Source organism: Centropristis striata, chromosome 18 (genome assembly GCF_030273125.1).
Source record: "Centropristis striata isolate RG_2023a ecotype Rhode Island chromosome 18, C.striata_1.0, whole genome shotgun sequence".
Taxonomy (NCBI): Eukaryota; Metazoa; Chordata; class Actinopteri; order Perciformes; family Serranidae; genus Centropristis; species Centropristis striata.
In genome coordinates, this window is record NC_081534.1 from 21,560,457 (window position 1) to 21,575,146 (window position 14,690).

Sequence of the window (14,690 nt, forward strand, 5' to 3'; positions counted from 1 at the left end):
CTTGCCAGACATGGAAACAGGAATGAAATCTTTCAAAATTGCCACTTGTAGATTGTTATTGTAGCTCTGTCTTTCTCTCTACAGTTGCACAGATGTTAGAGATTTACGAGTGATGGCTCCACACAAAATACTATTGTGTTGGTGCTCCAATGTGGGGGTGGTAAAGTCTCTGGAGAGGTCTGTGAGGGAAAACAAGACAGTCATTTTAAAAGCAAACAGAAATATATGAAGACACTGTTGTTGTACACCGGAAATAATTGTGTTCTTCGTTTTCAACTCAGTGTCAACCTGTTTCTCTGAACCATTGTTGACAAGACTTGAAGAGTGTATTTACAGTGCTGTGCTCTGATCTCTCAAGGACAAGGCCTCCAGGATCGAACGTATTGTAGGAGAGCACCGCCTTTTCTCTCAGGGCCTGAAGGAGCTCCAGGACTGGGTGTGTGAAGCCAAGAGAGTCCTCAACACTTGCAACTCCACCACCACTGACAAGGGCGTGCTAGAGGACCGGATGCTACAGCTGGAAGTAAGGAGGGACAAGACGGGTGTGGGATCCCTTAAAGGAATACGCCACAATATACAGAGATTGGGCTATTAAACTATATGCTTCCTTTAGTGTGTCATGCAGACATTTTCACTGATTTAAAGATACTATGTGTAATAATTTACATGTATTAATCTTTTTGTATTGCCGATGTGTGAATAGACTGTTACTTAACTTAAAAACCGAGACCTTCTCCGACTTTCTCAGTTGTCTATACCTGCCTATGGACTGATTTCTATGCAAAGGACTATGACTCCCTTTGAGATGCAAAGACAAGCTCAACGTAGATTTTGTTTATGGGCATTTATTGAGCCGTGAAAACTACATTAAAACACATAAAGCACAAATAAACACAAAACATTCTCATAACAATTACAATAATACATACACGATACATAAATTAAATGCTTGCAGCTTAAGTGAGTAAAATATGCGCGACAATGGCAAACATGCTCCTATCGCGTGAACATAATTAAAACAATAATAACCACATTATACAACAATGAAAATTAAACACTTTACCCCATTGGCCGCATCAAGGGGATCAAAATAAACCTTCATTGAAACTCTGCACCATTAGGAAACAAAGAACAAAAATAACTTGCAAAACATAGAAAAACTACTTCTTTCTCTGTCACTCTTGCTCTTTTGCATGTGCATGCTCATAGAAGCAGCAAACAAGAGTTCTGCTATTAACATCACTTTTTAATTAATTCTACAAATATGAACTTATGAAGTATTTATTGACTTTCTTAAATGTATTCACTTATTTATTACTAATAAATAAGTATTAGTAATTGCAATAATTGCTATTTTCAAATTACTTTATCATCTTAAGTAACAAAGCAACTAATGCTATGTTCTGTTACAGCTAGGTAGCTAACCTTAGCTTGTTGTTTGTTAATTTTATCGCTAGCAAAATACTAACTGAGTGGATTTGTTTTTGATGGCGAGATTGATTTCACCAGCTCACAAATGAAGCGTGTTTTTGTTTTAGATTTGGTGTCATTAATAACAAGGATTTGCTAAAAGTAACACATGGGTAAAGGTAGCCTGGGTATACCCAGACTGCCTTGCGCGCTCGAATTTGATTTCGAACCTCCAGCCAGTCTGGAAACGAGGCGATTATCTTAGCCCTGTTTTAGGGATCCAATCACAGAGCGGGGAGGGACGGTGAGACGATGACGCGTACTACTCGGCACTTAGAAGCTTTCCGGATCCAACATGGCTGCTGCAGACGCAAAATTCTCTTTAGCTGTAGATGGTGTTTTAAATAGTTTAGAGCGAAAGTTGAAAGGCGAAAGGTCTCTCAGCGGCTCCGCTGTCCCCCGGCTCGGAGCCAGATCACCGGTAGCGGGGCTATTAGCGCCGCACGGGCGGTTTCTGCGGCTCGTTGCGCCGAGCCGGCGAGACCGCCGGTCACCGCGGGTGATCTGGCTCTGAGCCGGGGGACAGCGGAGACCCGCAGCAGCTTGTTTATTGCCCATAAAATCAGTGGATGTGTGGGGCAGAATGACATGAGGGGGAATAAAGCGTGAAAATAAATAATCTTGCAGAAAGCGAGAACTGAAGAAGCAAAGCAGCAGCAACACTCTCTCACAGACACACACACAACAAACATCCATTTCTGTTGCTCTACTACGTCATCTGGTATAACTGATCTGATTGGCTAAGAGCTACCTACAGACGCTTTGATAGACATTCTAAGCGTCCAATAAACGGCTCCGGAGGATCGTAAACCACACCTCCTCTACGGAGAAAAGCATTGTAGGTGTCCAGACCTAATCTCCAATGAGATTTGGTCTGGTGTTAGCCAGGCTAGGGTAAAGGGGTAAATATAGAGAACGTCGTCCTCAAGTACTTTCCGTTTAGATTTAAAAGCACTCAATGATATTAACTCTGTTAGTTTCCAGTCATTCTGTAACTTATTCCATGCAAAAGGTGCAGAGTGGACAAAAGCCCTTTTACCCAATTCAGTACGGGCATATGGAACAGAAAGCAACAAAAGATCATGAGAACAGAAAGAATAAGGACCAGCACTTCTCTGATAGTTATTTTACGTCTGTTCATTCACTTCTCTCTGTAGGCTTTACTGGCTGCTCGTCAAGAGAGGGAGATCCAGCTAAAGATGCTTCTGACGCGGGGAGAAGCGGTCCAGAGGAACACGTCAGCCGAGGGCGTCCCAGTGATTCGCAAACAGATCCAGGACCTCAAAGACTCATGGGACTCGTTGCTTTCTGCCTCCATTCAGTGTAAAAGGTAGCGATCACGCACCAATCAATCTGTCAGTCAGTTGATAAATGGGACTGGGAACTGTCTAGTTTGTCTTGATGGATTTCAGTTGGTTGAAAGGTCACAGGGACAATTAGATTGAAATGCATGTGTATGTATGTCTTATGTTTGCTCCCTGTGCGTTAACATTATTATGTTGACCTAACAGCCAGCTGGAGGGAGCTTTGTCGCAGTGGACCAGCTATCAGGAGGACGTGGGTCAGTTTGTGCTGTGGATGGACCGGGTTGAGGAGACACTTAGCTGCTCGGACAGGCAGTACTCCGAAATGAGAGACAAGACTGCTAACCTGGGAAAAACCAAGGTATCTGTAACTACACCATTCCAACTAAATGAATGGCCACAATTCGTACAGATGTCTGGAAGGTTTATTTAGTCACTCTCTGCGTTCTTCTGCAGACACTGTGAAAAACTACAATAAATAAAGACATAAAAGTCACATGCAACTCCCACTCACTGTTAAGTGTCATTGTAATGTCCGAAGCACATAAGCACAATAGAAATGGCTGGAATAAATTAACTTCAAATACATCACAAATGTCCATATTAGGGCACATTTATAGTGTTATACATAAACATGAAACATAGAAAAGGAAAATTACCGTGTGCGCCACTTGGACCACATGTAGAATTATCACTCTGGAGTTGCATGCTCTTCTCTACAGCCTTCTCTACTTATCTTACCCATATTGCAACTGAACCATAATAAACTGACCCGGCCTCATATTTCGAGCTCACATTTCCCACTATGCCCTCAAATCAGACTGTGACCTTTTTATACTTCACAATAAAAGTCCCTCAAAAAAGGCAATGCATTTTAACCAAACCTTTTATCCTTTAGTCATGTTTATAAACCTTCTTAACATCTTATTCATTGCATTTAAATAATCTTTTAATGACTATGAACTTGAATGATTATGAATTTGTCTGAAACAAAAAACAAGCATAAAATAAACTCTCAGAGACAGTTACAGTATCATATCTCGCTAATTATAGCCGGCCTTAAAAAAAGACAGATTTTATAATCTTGTTTTTTCCATTGAGCTTAAACTCTGTAAAACACCCACTAAGAAATGAAACATGGCTGTGTAGCTGTGTGGCCTTTTTCTTGCTATTTTTAAGAGATCTTTTACTCTTCTGTACAGCTGCCATGTTTTTAACAGTTTTTCTCTTTTCCAATCTTCTAAATCCCTCGATTCCAAACTCATGCAGTTACACACATTCATACCTCAGAGCCTCCTTCTGGAGTTAGATGTGCTACACTTTGTGTGTAAATATGCTCGTTTTTCATTCCAGCTTCTCTATGAAGAAGTACTGAGTCACAGCAGTCCTCTGGAGACCATCGCCACAAAGGGGTCCAATATGGCTGAACACTACACTACCCAGCAGGAAGTGCAGCAGCTGCAGTGTAGATACAACACCCTCAAAGAAAAGGCCAAGGTACTTCGCATACACACAACAAACTGTTTAATCTTTTTCCTCTGCAGTCATTTTTTAAAATTATTCTTTTGAGAATATTTATCTGAACACCCACTTTATTTAGTTTCATAAATCTCAATTATATTCCCACACATTATTGAAGTGTGACCCATATGTTGAGCAGTTAAGCAACTTCTCTAATAATCATATTAAATTCATTACGCATGTTTTACTTTCTTGTTTAAATATTTAAATACACAGCTACAGAGTATATTGAATACATTTTTGCCTAAATGTGTAATTAAGTCACTCATTTTAACAATTACATTCAGTGATATTAACTGGATATAGCTCTTCTTTCCAGTAATGTGTCCAAACTGTTTTGTCTTTGCAGAATGCAGTCAGTAAGGCCAAAGGGCTGGTGCTGGTCCACCAGGAATATCAAAGGGGGTTGCATGTGTTTGAAGACTGGCTGGAGCAGGAACAGGCCACTCTGGCCTCGTTGTCTCATCCAGAGGGAAACGTGGATACACTAGAGACAACACTGCAACAGCTACAGGTATTAATACTGTGGACTTCTGTGCATAATGTTATTGTCATGAACATGGAGTGCACAAATGTAAGGGAAGGCTTCCTTTTATATGGTTGTATGTATATGCAAGATATTTCAATTTTAGCCCTTATTTTGAAAATGACAATATTCCAACTAAGCTGTTTACATGCCGTTTATCACAGTCTCAGAATAATCTGCAAACCGTGTTACATTTTGCAAACATAGCATCCCTGGGAAAATTTAAAGCAATTCAAACGGTCCATGTAACTGAAAGTTGCACTTGTTTTACCTGAGTCGGATTCAGTACCTTCTTGTATGTATAATGTGTGCTTATTTTTCTTTACTGCTGTTTTTATTATATGTTGCCATGTATTGTCACTGTCATTTAATCTGTAATTGGCAACCAATCTTGGCCAGGTCTCCCTCGAAAAAAGAGATTTCAATCTCAAGGGTCTCCCTGGTAAAAATAGAGGTTAAACAAGTAAATAAATCACAACCATATGGACAAGTAGAACAGCTTGAGCTTCTTGTGCCATTTTGATTCTTTGCGTCAAAGTCAGATTTTTTTCTAAAGATTTCCACCTGAAGCAGATTTCTCAGGGGGGGAAACAGCCTCCTTCTTTCAGTGGAGTTACGAATTTCCGCAGATTCAAAAACCTGTTGATGTGCAGGTCTTTCATAATGTTTAAACGTGGTTGTGTTCTCCTTCTGACCAGAAATATGGACATTTCTTATGGGCGTGTATCTCTATCCAAAAATGCTGATTACATGACCCAAATTAGGATATTGTCATATTTGCAATAGTGGTGGAAATTTAGTGTGCATGTAAACGTTGTCAGTGTGCACTCTCATACATACAATGTACTGTAATCCCACCTGGCTTAAGGTTAAAACAGAATTTTCTAACAACTCCTTAGATGGCCTAGGCTTTTAGTAACTAAACCACTTTAAACTCTTGAATCAGACTCTTTCTTTGTTCTTCCCTTTGTATTTCCCTTACAGCTCCTGCAGGAACACTGCTCAAATGGCCAGTCTTTGCTCTCCTCTGTGCTGACCAGCAGAGAGAGAGTAATCCCCTGGGGAATACCTCAAATAGAGGACAGAGCGCTGGACACCGCTCAGAGGGAGTGGGCAGCCTATCAGGGCCGTCTGGAGGAGACTCAGACCCAGCTGAGGTCCACGTTGACCAGGCTGAGGCAGATGGGCCAAAGGTTCCTTAGCCTCGCCCAGTGGCTGGAGGAGATGGAGAAGATGGCGAACATCAGACGCCATCGGAGGTCAGACAGGAGCACCAAGGACAAGCAGCTCAAGAAACTCAAGGTCAGAGAAAGAGGGGGGAGCTACTGTATGTGTGCTTAATATTTTATTAATGGTAATATCCTGTAGTAATAACTGTAACTACTGTTCCTATATTTTAAACACAAGTTTTTTTTTTTATTTATTTCCGCATTAATATCATCCTATCCTGTAATATTTTCTGCAAACAACCTTTTCTCTGTGACTGGTATGCATATAACTTAATACCACAGTCATTAATACCACATGGCTATACTGTAGATCACACAGTTACTTAAATTCAATATTTTGTTCTAATAACATAAGAGGAATTACCAGTTTATATCAATACTAAATTTAGCCCCTTAGTATCAAAGAGCTAAAATGAATCATTTAAAGGAGCTTTAAAGACTTTAAAGCTTTAAATTAATTTTGCCAATTAACTCACTAAAACTGAACCACAACAATGTCAGAGCCAATAATACGAGTATACCTTTAAAAAAAAAAAGAAAAATCAAAAAATGAAGCATCCAAGGGCCTTGAACTACAACACATTTCACTTTTCCTACTCATGCATACATTCCACTCACAACATGAATTTGAAGGAAAACAGCAGGGGACAGAATATTTCCCTGTTGGGTACCTCCCTTTAGAGCAGGCTTCCTGCCAGTGTCAGGATGTCAGACAGTCTCAGTGTTTTCCTTCCCTGCATTTAGAGGAATACACACACACACACACACACACACACACACACACACACACACACACACACACACACACACACACACACACAGACCTGTTGGCCCCATATCTTGTTTATGATGTCATCTGTTATTTCTGGTTTTCCTTTTCACTTCTGTTTACCCTTTGATTCAATAAAAATAGTTTTGATTGGATTTCCCTAGCAGATGCTAATTAAATATTTCTCTGTGTCCCTCCTGTGCAGGGGTGCCTCGAGGCTGTGCTCGCACGACAGGGAGAAGTCGATGGCCTTTCCTCTCTGGCCCAGCAGGTTCTGGAGGAAACCTACATCAGCAGTCGTATCAGCGTTACAGCCACCCAGCTCACTGCTCGATACCACTCCCTGCTGCTCAACATACAGGTTAGGCACTCTCTACTGTCTGCTGTACTAGAAATGATATATTCACTCTGTTGAGTTTCACAGATGTTTCCACTTTTTTTGAACTGTCAACTTGTTAGAAAATAAACTTTATTTACAACAAGCATCACTTCTTCCAAAAGACGAAGTTTTTATATGTTCATGTGCAAGGAAGATCTACTTCATCTGTTTAAGCACTTTTATCATCAGATTCCCATATTTCTTTTTAATTCTGGTGAGGTTTTTAGTCCGTACCATCTTTTTTCAGAGATGATTTAGCTATCACACAATGTAGCCAGATGTGGCACATAAATGTCTGTTGATTTAGAAGTTTGAATTTCTTTAGTTAGGGTTAGTTAGTCTTCTCATGATGTGTTCATCCATGTCTTCACAAGAACTGACTCAATGTTCATACACAGTAAAAGGAACATTCACATTCATAGTTCACAACCTTGAATTCCACAGTCTGAAATTTTAGTTAATTTCTTCTTTTTTTAATAACTGAACCGGATTCAACTCAATATATTGTTTCAGATTTGTTGCCGATGTGGCTGACTTTTGAAATAGTTTTTTTCTAACCTGGTCGGCACAATTTTTATTGAAATTTCAGATTTTCTTTTCTTTGGAATCCGTGCTGATTTGTTCATAAAACTCAACTGGTGTCAATTCATTACGGTGACTTGTAGTGATGGCAGTTGTTAAAAAAATGGACAGAACATGTAACTGCCATAAAAAAACAAATTTGTGTTTATTATATACAGACCATTTACGTATGTTACTGCTACTAACAATGGACGCATTCAGCTGAAAGTCACCAGTTAAAGTAAAAAGCTATTATTGAATCAAAAGCTGTTTCCCTGTTGTTCACCCGACTAAAACTGAACCAAACCATTTCCTTGACCCAAACTTTGATGGGGAGCGATACAGGAAATATTAATTTAACAGGAGGCAAACACTGTTTGACAGGGAAAATAGATGGCGTGAGATTAAATGACACTCCTGTTCACGTTTAATTTTTTCCCACTCTTTAAGCTTGTTTATGCACAAAACTGCTAACAACTAAAACTACTAAGACTTACTAATGTAAATGTAGTTGTACAACTTAATTTCTTGAAGAAGTACAGCAAGAAGAAGCCAATTTAAAATGTGTCATCAGCTGTAATATTTAAACCCTTATAGTATCCATTCTTTACAAAATCATTTTCATTATGCCTGTATGTTAGAACAACCTCTGGTGGTCAGGAAGTCCGGTCACATACAATACTTAATTTCCTGTCCACCAGAAGGTTTTCCTGGAAAATATCTGCCTGTCATTATGACTTCAGAATAGCAAAACATAAAGCCTTATTGGGCTGAGTATAGGTTTAATCCCCTTTGTGTTATACTATCTCAATGATAGATGTGAAGCTGCGTGTATTGCCACTGGGGTCTCTGCCCGCAGTGGGCTTCTCACACATGGTTATCTCTCACCATGGAATTTGCTCCATCGAGAGTTTGGACTTTGTTTCTGTAACACCCCATTGAAGTTGCTTTGAGAGTTCTGCCTGTGAGCCCAGCCTGTGTTGCCCTGTATACTCAGATCCAGCCTCTCTATTTGTCTGCCCCTCTGGGGGGGACTAAAGGAAAATCAATGGGGCTCCTCTGGTCTGGGGCTAAGGCTGTAATTAAACGCTACAGAAGGCAATCTCACACTCGGCACCAGAAGTGGAAAGGCTTTGCCTGCGCTACATTGATTTTTACACCTTCAGTAACACTTTTGAGTTTTTGTGTGTCTCCCCCTCCCTCCCTCACTTTGTTTCTCTGTCTCTGTTATACCCACACACCCTCCTTCCCCTCTCAAAATTGACTCAAGCATGCATACACTTACAGGCATGCCAGTGTATACGTATGCAGACACATGACATCCCTCTCATACCAAGGATGCTTGTAATTATACCGTGTGAAGTGGGGGCCATATGGGCTTGAGGTGGGAAGCTGTTACCTCTGTCTAGTCAGAAAAGGTGTGCACTCAGCACTATCTGCTAATTGGAGCTTCTCGCCACAGGATTTGCAAGTTGAGTGAATAATGTGTCAAACCTGCAAGAAAACCTCTCCATCCTCATGGTGCTATTGACTCAAAATCTCAGTCAAGTGGATAATGCGTCGAAAACATAAAAACCCTCTCCACCTTGTAGTGAAGCTATTGACATTCTGCAGATGAATGAGGAGGGGAGGAATGGAGGTTTTCTTTTTTGATGGTTGATCAGAGAGCTTTTGGTCCTTGGTGGCCAAGAGAAGACAGCTGAGGCACATCTCACAGTTTAAAGGAAAAACATACTGATCGTGTTTCCTGAATTTTCCCCCGACCAAATACAGTCAATCAAAGTCTTACCAACAATTCTAACCTGACACCTGAAACAAAAAGGCAGCAGTTTTTGGAGTGAGGGTTATTCACCTTTATGTTCATACTAAGAAAGATAGTGTAAATATGGAAGGGTAGCACTTTTTTTACTAACATAAAATAAAAACGAGTCTACAGCCACATTTACCTTACCTGGCTGGAATTTTTGTGTTCTTTACTAGGGGTTTAAGGAAATATTGATGCATTTTAGTATTGCTATATATTTTTTTTGACTGTATCAATAAAAAAAAAGGACTGTTGATTTTTAATAAACAGTTTATGTGCAAAGATTTGTAGCAGACAAAAAGTAGGGCTATTATGTTGGATTTTACAGTTTTAAATGCAAAGGCAGATCCCACTGTTCTGATTGGATAAAAAAATAAACTTTTTTAACTCAGATTTTATTAGGGCTGCCCCTCTTAGTCAATTGTTTGATTAATTGGTTGATCTAGTCTTAGTCGACTAAGATTTATTGAGTGGATTAGTTATTTTCTTATGTTTCATGGTGAATTACCTATATAAACGCATTTCTGATAAACACAAAAATTTAAAGTGATGCTTTTGTGGAGGAGCTCAGTTTTACAGATCTGTTGATCTTGGCCAACAAAATCTTATGCGTTTTAGATGACTAAGAATTTATTTAATTGAGGACAGCCCTGGATTTTATACCTATGCTGATGTGTTCCTTTATACTATGGTAGTTTTCTTAAAATGTGAAATTCCTAATATATCGCCGTGCTTACAGTACCATAATATATAGATTTGAACCCTCAAATCATGATACGTTCTTGCAAATACACAGCCCTGTTTTTTCCAAGTTTTATAATGAGCACAATGCTTTTTGAGGGTGAAAATGTATGCATCTATATCTTGAAAAATCTATATTTGTAAAAGTTTTACTTCTGACCTCTGATCCATTTATTCCTCAGGACACCATCAAGCAGCTTCAGGAGGAGCTGAAAAGCATCGAAGATGCTGAGAACCTTTGCACATCCTTCACTGACTGGCTCAGCTCCACTCAGAAAAACTTCACAGCATTAACTGACAGTTCTGAACCTCTGGACCGGGCCGCCATGGAGAAGAAAATGAAAAAACTAGAGGTATTGATTTATTTACTTAAACCTGCACCTGTACTTCTGGTAAGATGGATTCACAGCTCTAAACCTCCATTTGTCAGTGAGGCTTTTGGATTCAAGCTGCAGTGCAGAGCGTAATACACCTCGCTGAACAGGTTGCAATAAATCATCACGGACGTTGAGTATTACCATGATAAACTGATGAGTTAGCGAGACTCCTCTTTGTAGTGGAGAATTTGAGCTCAAACTCATATGTGCCCAATATCCAAGCCAGCAAAAATGTCCTTGTGCAATCTTGTTTGCTGCCAAGCAACATACGGTACCTGTTAGAAATATCAAGTGTACAGATTTCTTTGGCAGCTACAATATTCTTGGCCAGCAAAATATGCATGAAGCTTTCAAAGCATTCAGTGGACCTATAATATTTGGACAAACTCACTGTTGATGCATATTTGTAATAGTTTGTCTTTTTGGGCATTGGAGGAGAAAGGAGCTCCAACATGCACAGACTGCAATGGAGAGAAAATCACCTCCATCGCTTGCTTGGCATAGTTCATATCGTGTGTGTAAAGGATCGGATGAGTGTGTGTGTATCGATCGGCTCTTTATGAAGACAAAGCGGGTGCTGCTTTAGAGGAAGCGTGGTAACAGGGAGAGACCTCCCACTGTGTAGTAGAGGATGAAGAAGCGCCGGTGTCAGGAGCCTGCTGGCACAGACACTGTAATTGATGCAGTGCCCTTACCGCTTCACATCACACACACACACATTCACGCACACACATTTCACTCCTCCAACGCTCGCTTCATATCACAAAACCAATCCGATGTACAGTACTAACTAACAAGCTGCAGCAAACTCTCCAGCCCATGTGTCCTCTGTGATTTCACACATTTTTCCCGCTTCCTTTTCTTTATGTATCACTACATCTCCTCTGTTCTTTGTCTTCCTCACACACAGATCCAGAAACACATAGACATTTACAATACATCATCTGGTGTGGGCTTTGCAGTAATCCCTGCCTGGGATCAATGCTCTGTCTCTGTGTAGGGACTGAGGACATGCTGTCACCACATGTGTCCTTCCAGCTCTGCAGATAAATACGCGAGTGCTCCATCACTTACTCATTCTCCCGTAGTGAGAGCTACAGGGCTTTTCAGCGAGCCGCGATGATTATGCATTGACACAAAGACCAGTAGTCAATAGCCGTGTCAAGGGCCATTAGTTGGATTTAGACTTCATGTGATTCTGAGTTGTATCTGTACAAGTATGAGTCATACGCTAGTGTCCGCCCCCGTTGGATAGAAATATGCTGCTATATGTTTTCGCTTCATTAAAAGGGACATATGCTCATTTTCAGGTTCATATTTAGACTCTTGGTTTCTAGTAGAACATGTTTACTTGCTTTAATGTTCTTAAAACACATTATTTTTCTCTGTCTGAATATACCTGTATTCAGCATCAGCCTGAAATACTTCGTTTTTGCACAGTAGCAATACTTTCTACTTACGCAACTTTTGGTATGTCCTTGCAGCTCGTTTTAATACACATTTCTTTGTACTATGTTTTTTTTTCCCTAGAGAAGGCACCCTCACTCATTGGTTCCTATAAAAATTGTACACAGGGCAAAATGCTAAAAAAAAAAAATGCTAAAAAGGAATTGGGCATCTCCGTCTCCTAATTAAGCCCCCTTGCTACCCTCCCCTTCCATAATTATAATTTTATTGGCATTTCATAAATGTTCAAGGTCATTTTTTTTCTAACTGTGCAGAATACATTATGATGCTTCTGCTGCAGCCTGTAAACATTCAAAGCATAGAAACAATGACAGCAGAGCTAACTGATGCTCACAGGGTCGCCTTAATAATGTCTTACCTGTGTTCATAGATCATGTAACTGATGAACATGGTTGTCAGCGCCGCAGTAGATGTATCACAGTAGATAATGGAGCCTGAGAACCGATGCAGAATAAGAAACTAGTGCTCATCATTTACAGCCAGCGCACAGGACACTTTGACATGGATAATTGGGGCTGACATGGTACAAGACAGTTTACAGCATTAAGGGCACACTGTGTTCAAGACCTCGTATATAATATTCACCAGACTATACTGTCAACTACTGTGTCATAGTGTTAGTACTATTCAATGATAAGAGACTAAGCAGGTTTTCAGCCTTCCATCAGGGGCTAATTTCACAGATTGTGAGAGCAAGTTGTGTAAGATGAATATAATTTTATCCTTGTTGGAACACTAAATGCTGAATTAAACACCAAGCGTTTTCATGAAAACAAACATTCAGAAGTGTCAATATTTAGGCCGAATCCCATTACCAACCCTTCCCCCTCCGCCTTGTTTTTGCGCATTAATGTGAGGGGTAGGGCTTTCTCAATTCTCATTTGGGTTAAGGGCTAGGGCCAAGGTGTAGGGCTACCTAGCCCTGGAAATTAAGCTTACGAAGGACCACACTTGAAAGGGAGGGCTTTGAGGAATTTCTCAGCACGAGCGGTGCGATTCAGCATAAATCCTTTAACGACATCACACAACTAACGCATACATGCTTAAAAAATAATGTTTTTACCTCACATCATAGCTACAAGCACAAACAAAAGGTAGCCTACATTTCCAGCTGAGCCGGTCAGTTGAGCTGGCTGTCTAACTTTGGCCAACTTTTGGCCAACATTTCATAGGCTACAATGAAAAAAATAATGGAAGTTACCTTATCTAAAATTTCTGCCTCTGTTGACGTAACACTCGGCGAGCGCCAAGTGATGATGATGGAGGTGTGTCTTATTTCTTAGGGGAACGTTTACCCCTACCACCATCAGCTCTGTATTAAGAGGCAAGGGGAAGATTCAGACAGAGGGGTAGGGGAAGGGGTGGTAATGGGATTCAGCCTTAGTTTTGGGCCCGAAATCCACAAATCCTGTCGAGTCCTGTCCTGCATGGGTCTGATTTTCAAGAGCGCCATACTAAATACAGTACAACTCCACCACCCGCACATATGACCAATAAGTTACACAACACGAACCGTCAACACAAGATCTTCTGCCTGACTGGAACGTGCACATCCGATAATGACCGTGTACTGTTCAAAAAATGTGTGTAGCATTTTGGACCGTTTTACATGTAAAACTAAGAGTAACTAAAAAAATACAGTTTAAATTAATATTTTCTGCTTATTCTCATTCTGTCTAGACAGAACAAACACACAAAGCAATAATTAGATAACATAAATTTCATGATTAAGTTTATTTTAGAACTTTATATGAATAGCCCAAGTTTGTTTGTAACCCTACATGTTTGACAGTCGATATTGTAGCCTATTAACAGCCCATACTATCGATAAAATGCAGTAAAAGAGAAGCTGTGCCTTTCATTCAATTAAATTTATATGTTTTGATTTCAACCAGTAAAAGAATTGGAAAAGGTTAATGCAGTCAGAGGATTAACACATTAAAATAAATTATAGATATTTTTATTTTATTGGAATATATTTATTATTCAACAACCTGCATATTTGTTTAACCGGGAAGTAAATCAAGTAATAAAATTAAGACAAAATACAAGCTGATAAATACCTTTTTTGCAGGTTACGAGGTGGGCATTGATCTGTTGCAGCACTCTGAATCAGATTTTCGAGAACTGTTAATGAAATGCTTACTAACTGCCAGTTTCAGCGTTCTCAGGTGTGAGATGGGAGCAGATGTTTCGATGTGAAGTGAGGATAATGAGTCATACAGAGCTACATCTGCTGCAAATGGCATTTACTGCAGACTTCCTTGTTTTAGCTCACATGTTAACCAGACAGAATTGTATGGAATTGAGCTATATCGAGTCTGCTATTAAGGTCATGAGACAGGGACATCGATGTCTGGAGTGATGAACGTGCCTAGAGCTTCATATTAAGCAGCAAACATGGACGTGTGCATGCAGCTACAGGTCTTGTTATATTATATTATCAGCTGCAGTAGCTGGAGGTCTGGGGTTGTTGCAGTGTGAAGCTCCTCTCTACTCAAGCAATAATAGACTGATGATGAAAGCTAGATGGCGTCCCATC

The 14,690-nt window shown here is 40.0% G+C and overlaps 1 protein-coding gene across 1 annotated transcript in view; it reads left to right on the forward strand.

The window, feature by feature from the left end:
- The window catches only part of syne1a (spectrin repeat containing, nuclear envelope 1a), a 169,426-nt gene that overhangs the window by 74,142 nt on the left and 80,594 nt on the right, over positions 1-14,690 (forward strand). The window contains exons 60-67 of the mRNA XM_059356191.1: positions 359-523; positions 2,628-2,800; positions 2,982-3,135; positions 4,128-4,271; positions 4,645-4,809; positions 5,806-6,123; positions 7,025-7,180; positions 10,487-10,657. Coding sequence (XP_059212174.1) covers positions 359-523; positions 2,628-2,800; positions 2,982-3,135; positions 4,128-4,271; positions 4,645-4,809; positions 5,806-6,123; positions 7,025-7,180; positions 10,487-10,657 — 1,446 coding nt within the window. The remainder of the gene's footprint in view (positions 1-358; positions 524-2,627; positions 2,801-2,981; positions 3,136-4,127; positions 4,272-4,644; positions 4,810-5,805; positions 6,124-7,024; positions 7,181-10,486; positions 10,658-14,690) is intronic.